The sequence below is a fragment of the Pundamilia nyererei genome, unplaced genomic scaffold, assembly GCF_000239375.1.
Source record: "Pundamilia nyererei isolate P.nyererei 1_Seehausen unplaced genomic scaffold, PunNye1.0 scaffold00069, whole genome shotgun sequence".
Taxonomy (NCBI): Eukaryota; Metazoa; Chordata; class Actinopteri; order Cichliformes; family Cichlidae; genus Pundamilia; species Pundamilia nyererei.
Window position 1 is genome coordinate 1,435,449 of NW_005187470.1, and position 7,743 is coordinate 1,443,191.

General features: G+C 39.6%; 2 protein-coding genes across 2 annotated transcripts in view; one reads left to right on the forward strand and one right to left on the reverse strand.

Moving 5' to 3' along the window:
• Positions 1-3,958, reverse strand: part of pald1a (phosphatase domain containing paladin 1a) — a 55,075-nt gene extending 51,117 nt beyond the window's left edge. The window contains exon 1 of the mRNA XM_005736429.1: positions 3,760-3,958. The gene's annotated coding sequence lies outside the window, so the exon portion shown is untranslated. The remainder of the gene's footprint in view (positions 1-3,759) is intronic.
• A 1,019-nt stretch (positions 3,959-4,977) lies between these two features.
• Positions 4,978-7,743, forward strand: part of ndr2 (nodal-related 2) — a 4,164-nt gene continuing 1,398 nt past the window's right edge. Inside the window, exons 1-2 of the mRNA XM_005736430.1 lie at positions 4,978-5,242; positions 6,735-7,477. Coding sequence (XP_005736487.1) covers positions 4,978-5,242; positions 6,735-7,477 — 1,008 coding nt within the window. The remainder of the gene's footprint in view (positions 5,243-6,734; positions 7,478-7,743) is intronic.

Below are 7,743 nucleotides of genomic sequence, written 5' to 3' on the forward strand. Positions count from 1 at the left end.
AGACCTTTCAGCAACTGTATCAAACTAAACCATCACTTCTTACACAAATTACGAGCAGATGCAGCAGTAAACCCTCACTGTAGAATGTAAGGTACACTTGCAACACCGACAACATAAGCCTAATTCACTGCAATGCGCTAATTACTCCATTCATTAGCAGTTAACACATGTCATGCCGAAAGTAAACAAGCTTACAGCTGGGCAAATACTTAGATTTAAGCTTGAGTTTTAGCTGTAAATGCTTGCGTGCTGTACCCTTTGTAGTCATAACACTGAGGGTATGTCAGTTCAAACAGCAAGCATCCTAAGGTTTGAATAAGGCACGAACACAGCCAACAGCATCTGCTTGCAAAATACCTGTATCGAAATTCTGCCAAACGTACCCATTTGGGTAAGATTTACACTTAGGACTCCAAATTATTAAACAAAACGGCCAACAACATCGGGCTTATCGTCTGAGTGAACTGCATGTGAGAATGTTTTCTTACAAAAGTATGTGCGATCACAAATCTGTCACAAGATAATGTCCACATCAAGCTGATTTGCAAAAGTGGTTTTTTCGAGATATGGATGTAAAATCTACTGCTGCCACACCTGTTCCTTCCTTCCTGCAGCCGCGCAGGCCAAAGATTCTGACGTTCTTGCAACACAGTGAATGTGAAACCAAACCCTCCCGTGGCCCGCAAACCTCAAAACATGAATGAATCCACCCAGGAAGTGAGAAGTAACAAATATTCGTTTGTTTTTCGGGGGGGAGATTTTGTAATAAACTGTCATAAAGCTAATGAGGGACCCACCTAGGCACAGGCTCATGCACCTTCCCTTTTATTTTTAAATCAGAAAAAAAGCATAATTTAGAATAAGAGGATATTCAATGGCAGACTGAAAAAATATCCTCTCTGCTTAATGTCCCCATTGGAAAAGGACTGTACGGCTTTTATCACCTCTCTTGTTCAAATCTCTTCTCAGGCCTGGTGTCTGTCTTATCTCCAGAAAGCCAGTTTGCTAAGAGACTTGTAAGAGCAATTGTAAGGAAGGGGGAAGTATTTCACCTGAGACAAGTTCTAAGCTTCCAAACACATTAGAAATGAAATTAATGCTTTCAGATAGTCTTTTCATCTTTCTCACAGCACAGGGACACTGTTCCCAAATCAAAATGTTTCCCTAATCAATCACTGTCAAGTTAAAAATAAATCAGCAGCTCAAAGCTCTTGGGAAGATGAAATGATAACTAATTACAAATACACCTTGGCATGTTCTGGGTGGACGTCCAGTGTAATATTCTCTTGAGTCCATTGATCAAATATGACACCTTGTGGTAAGAATTAACAACTGCATTTAGATAATTATCTAATTTCCAAAACACTTCTTTTCATTCAGACAACTATTTAATCACAATCAGAAAACAGTGCCCACTGGGAAATTAATTAATTTACATCAAATGTCCTCTGGGTAACTTTGGATATGACCAAAATTATATTTACTGAAAGGCATGCCTTCAAATATTTTGATATTATCAAATTTTTTTTACATCAAATTTTTTCTTAGAATGTAAGAAGGTCAAAAACATTTTTGAATGTTTCTTAGCAGGTCTTAAAATTATGTAAATACAATTAAAGGAACAACAAGACATTGGAAGCAGTACAGCCTTACTGCTTCCAATGGAATTAAGATTGTAATAAAAAATTAAGTGATAATTAGCAACCTTCTCTCTAAAAGCACTTTTGGCAGTCTGCTGGTGTTCAGCTGTTTGTTAACACAATGCAAAAGAGGAAGGAGGGTTATGTAATTTATAAAGATTATGAAAATGTAGAAAACAAGCTGGTGTGCCAATTATCCCAGGAGTGGTCATTGCAACAAATTCACCCCAAGGTCAGACCCTGGAATGCTCAGAGAAATCACAAAATAACCCAAGAGCTACAGAATCATGGGGTGTGCTAGTTTGCTAGTGGGGTAGTTTTCCACACACTGCTTCTGCATTTTGGCTTAGTTTGACACAGTGTAATACATAATTTGTATTGTTCATATGAGCATGTATTTACCTAATTCGAAGACTTAGCAAGGACCAGATCATGTTTAATTATGTCCTCACTCAAAAGTACACTTTTTTCAGTTCTAAGGTCTTAGGGATCACTAAGACCTTAGAACTGAAAAAAGTGTACTTTCTTTTCCACATAAAAGCATATTATGACTATTTCACCTGCACTGCATTTTTAATTTATGTAGATAGTAACGGGCTGTATAACTAAACATGCATATGGTAGATTATAAGTATTTGATTAAGTCCTAGCAGTTTTATTGCAGTCAGCTGTTATTTATAGTTTTGTTATGAACATGGGGAAGGTGAACAGTCACAGCTATTTTATTGTGCAACTTCAGAAAATAAGAAAAGAGAGTTGGGACCCGCAACACCCCATCCCGAATTTGGCCCCTCTCAGTATTGACTCAGTTGACCTTGGCACAATACTCTTATAAATGATTGCAAATATGCATCCAAATCAATTTCAAAACAAGCAGCGCTGGGACTTAAGGAAACTTGAACCTAACTGAACACCTGTTTTACATTTCTCAATCCCTATGAACAGATCTACTATAAATCATTTTGGAAACAAAGTGGGGGCTTTTCGTGGGGCATGTCCAAACAAACAACTTTTAAAATTGCACGTAGGAGTTAAGTTTCTCATCCAGCCCTCTTATCAAGATAAACAGATTAAAAGGCTCACCATTTAGTATTTGGCTGCTCAATCATCCAGGAGTTTCGTTCTATCACTCTTGATTAACCGATACTCGTGGTTTGATCGAGTCAATCAGAGGCAGTTTCAGTGCACCCCATCGCCACTCCCACCGCCCAACCCCACCCCCCATGACATCAGGTAAAGCGATATAAACAGAAGAGCCTGAAAGGATAACCAGCTGGAAGGACCAAAGTAAACAAAGACCTTGACACAAAACAAAATAAATCAAAGAACATCATGTGCTTTATATCAGGCCTAGTAAAATCTTACGCAGATGCAGCATGACGTCACTATTTGCCTATTATATACTGTATATGCTATAAATGCACATGTAAATACATGACGTGGTTTTAGATTAGGTTTCTGTTAGTGGTATTTGTATGTAGAAGTATTTGTTTTGGTTCATTTTCCTGTCTTATGAGCGCTAACATATAAAACACACCTATTATTAGTACATATCCAGTTTTTGCATAAGTGATGCAAACGCATTACGCAGAGCATAACACATTGTTTTTCTCAAACCTTTTATCATTTGCATGCATGTACTGTAATGTAATTTTCATGCGCGTGTAATCGATGCACTGTAACACATCAGGACATCCTAGAAAATGTTTGTTTTTTATAAGCAAATAAAAACATAAGTTAACGGTTATCCATTTATGCATTTCCATAGTAATGAGCCCCAACTGCCTATCGTGCTTTGCACAACTTGTTTTTATTATTATTATTATTAATTATCACTGTCAGCGCCCAAAACACCAGATTGAATGCACAATGCAGTGCAGGCATGGAGAGATGGGGGGTGGGGGTGCCAAGCACATGTATGCCCCATCAGCCACACAAGCACATCATGAAAATATCCTTCACTGCGGAAGTCTAGTCCAAGCAAAAGTCCAAAATCCATATTTGTTGAAGATTGTAATCTAGAGGGATACTGGGGTCCAAAAACGGCACGAGTGCCAACTTTCTTTTTAGCTGCCATGACTCGTGCAAGAAAAGACCCGTAAACTTTAAAGCTACTCACCATTTCAGCACACGGTAGGTGAAAAAGCGACGGGCCAGTTAGGAAAACAGACCTCGGACCTCGGTAATTCCGGTGTAGACGTTGTCGCCAAAGCGCACCGCTTTTTAACTATACAGGTGGATAAAAAATATCCATTAATTTTTATCCTTTCTCGGGAGATTCTCGAGGAAAAGGATTTCATTATGTGAATGGAGACGCATAGCGCATGCGCAGTTTGCGACAACCATCCACAGATGCTCTATGCAGGAACCAAGATTTTTGACGTGCAAACTTTGCGAAGATTTAAAAGGTTCATTGCTGTTATGCCACTTTGAAATTAAGCATTCTTATAATAGGTGTATACAACTACTATTAATAAAATGAAAGCTTATATATAAACATTACAAATAAAATTAATACGCTGTTTAAGGAATTCTAACCAGAAAAACACCAGTGAGTTCAATAAATATTGATTTCTGACCATAAAGAAGATGTAAAGCTTTATATAATAGTATAGCTTTAAAAGTAAACATCTTAAAGTTAAATATGAGCGAGATAAGACGTGTTCCTGCTTCATTCTATCTGTGCTGCTTGATAGTGTCCCAGAGGTCTATATTAAGTTTCCAGCGACTTTATCTCAGTTTGTGGTAGGCCTGTTTTATCCGTCTCCATCTTTTATCGTAATATTCTTGTCACAAAAGGCCATTTGAGGTATAATTAGAAGTTAAATTAGGCCAAGTTATTAACAAATGCATAATACATGTAGTATAAATGTCATGTGCGTTCCCTATATTACTGGTTGCAGTGATGTTTTAACATTAATAGTTCTGTTGCCATTGTTGTTGTTGTACGAAGACATGCCTGATGGGTAATAGAGCCCATTCATTGTCCCTGATGTGCATTTCAAGGGGCCCGTAGTAGACTAAATTAGACTATGGGAAAGCCTAACAATTAGTGCAAACCAAACAGATGAAACAATTAGTCTGAGAATGGGGAGTCAGGCTGCAGAAGCCCAAAGAACATGGTGCAAACAAAACCTGTGCGTCTTGTAAACACCAACCCAGGCGCCTCATTACCAATTGAATAGATGATGAGCTGTCAGGTAGCAAGTCTTGAGGACTCATGTCAATTTCCTTTAATGTTCTCAGCTACTTGTTAAACGTGAAAGGGGGTGGGTGAGAGTATATAAGGCTCCCCTGCTCTTCCAGAGGAGGAATTTGTCATTAACCGACCTAAAACATGCGCTCATGGGGAGCTTTGGGTGTTGCGCTCCATGCATCTTTGCTGGCGCTGCTGGCTCAAGGGATTCATAAATCCAGCGATGGGGTGTTTATGAGGCCGCTGCACCGTTTAGCCGTGATGGACCGAGGAGCTGGATATCACCTGCCGAGCTACATGATGCAACTTTACAGGAATTTCAAGTCGAATTTTTCCGGTCTTATGGATACGATGGAGCAAGATGCCGCAAGACAAGCGGACACCGTGAAGAGTATGATGGCTAAAAGTAAGATCTGGCTCATTGCTTCATAAAAAATATTTGGTTTGTTTGTCAGAAACGTGCAGGGAATCGTTTGACATTCGTGTTTTATAGCTTTGGTTCGGGTCAGATGTCTTCTCTACCATTAATAAATCCTCTCAGATGTTAAGGAGTTTAGTTTTTCTGTCAACACTGCGTGCCAGACGACCTCAGAGGTTTTCAATCCACATTCCGCTTAGGGGGTGAATAACCATGCAGAGATCAGCGTGTGAAAAGGCCGGTATTCTCTCTAATTCTCAAAGCAAACCTCTTCTTCGCTAAATAGGTGATGTTGATTAGATACCTCGCCAGACATCCCCCTATACAAATCTCTTGCTTAGTCAAATCAACAACCTCCTTCAGTTCTTTTTCGCACTTGGTTTGATTAAATTAGAGCGCTGGATTTAACGGCGGCACAAGCCGCCAGCACAGGACACCCCCCCAATCCCTGCTGCAGAATCTAATTTCACATCTCGGTAAAGTGTTAGAGTTACTACCTGTTTGTTTGACAGAGGATATGCAGAAGCCGTGAGAAGCAGGGATGTGTTAAGTGATTGGTTTCGGCTACGTGTTTGGTTTGAGTGGATTAATAGCGCGGGTGGTTTGCACTTTTGATCAAGAGTCGAACTCAATAGGCAGCGGACAATGCAAAAGTTAAATGTTTTAAAGCCGTTCATCCCTTAGATTAATCGGAACCACACCTGTTTAGAATCACAATGGGTCTCTTTACAGATGTGGGCGCAGAGCAGGGTGTCCATGGGTAGCATAATGAATGGGTTATGTTGGGGGAAAGCATAAGCAGCTTTGATTACTGAAATCCCCTAATCACGAAGTTCTAGATGACATATATTATTATTTTCTCACCAGATGAGCCTGCATGTTCATTAAAGGTTTCATTTTTTGATTTTATCTGACTTCTGTTATGAGGTAAATAAACTTTCAAAAAAAACATTTTAGGTTAAAATTATTCCTGTTGGCTGATTAAATCCACTAAACAAGCAAAAAATATAAGGTTGAAGCTGTAGGCCTTCTTATTGATTTGCATCTTCTTTAATAAAGCTGTTACAGGCTGCACACTGAAAATGTCATGTCATAGTTAAGATATATGTTGCACTCATACCTTCCATAAGTTTATTTAATTTGGCGAGACCCTACATTATCAGAAAAGTAACCTTCAACAATCCGGTGATCACCTTTCAAAAGCACTTGGAGATTTTAAGGGAGGAAAAACGCTTAGAGGAATAGATTTCCAGCAAAATCAGGCTCACAACGTTGCAGCTATGTGGTGAGGAGGGAAAGACAGCAATCTAATGTTTGGTAATATAATAATGGTGATTTTTTTTGGGGGGGGGGATTAATTTCCCACACAGGTGGTTGTTTGTTGGTTTACATGCATTAGTAACACACAATCAGTCATTATAATCTGTGTCATACAAAGTGCTCTTCAATTATGCTAATTCTTCCATTTTTGCTATATCAGATTTGAAGTACAGACATAAATCCTGGGTGGCGACATTTGACCTCCATGCGCTGGGAGCTGACAAACAAATCCAGGCAGCAGAGTTGAGAATCAAGCTACCTTGGACAATGAATGTTTCCAACATTAGTGTGGAGGTGTATCACCACCATGACCAGGATCAGCATCTGCTGGCACTGCTCACAGAATCGTCACTAGTCACATCATCGCAGAGCTGGAAAGTATTCAACATGACAAATCCCCTCTTGAGCTGGCTTAAAGAGAAATCAACAACAAGAATTCGACACAAGCGAGTGTCAAGAAGAAGGAAAGTGATAAAGAAAAAGCGAGGCCTGCCTCTTCCCAATGAGCCTGTTTATGAAACAAGTTTGACAAAAGACCAGGATGTGAGTGACCGGGCCTTGCTGGTTGTCTTCTCACACACAGGGTCTGATGAAAACTCAAAGGCTAAAGCGAGCTTACTCCATACAGCTGAACAATCCAAGTTCTTCTCCCCTGCTGAAATCAAAAAGAGGCGAAGGAGCAAACGGGGCCAGAGAGAGCAAACAGCAAGAACCCCACAGCTGTTCAAAAGAGTGAGTGAAAAATCGCTCTGTCACAAAGTGGACCTGCATGTCGACTTTAATCAGATTGGCTGGGGGTCCTGGATTGTCTTTCCTAAAAAATACAATGCCTACCGCTGTGAAGGCTCCTGCCCTAGTCCTCTGAGAGAAGACTTAAACCCAACCAATCATGCCTACATGCAGGTGAGTGCCTATCTAGAGTTTCTGTTCTTACACATATTCATATTATCATCATAGGAACATTGTATGCAGACCGTTTAAAAATTCATATGCACACAATCACTGGCGGATATATGCATCAGGGACAATTTGGGATAGGGACAATCTATCGATCGATCGATCGATCGATCGATCTATCTATCTATCTATCTATCTATCTATCTATCTATCTATCTATCTATCTATCTATCTATCTATCTATCTATCTATCTATCTATCTATCTATCTAT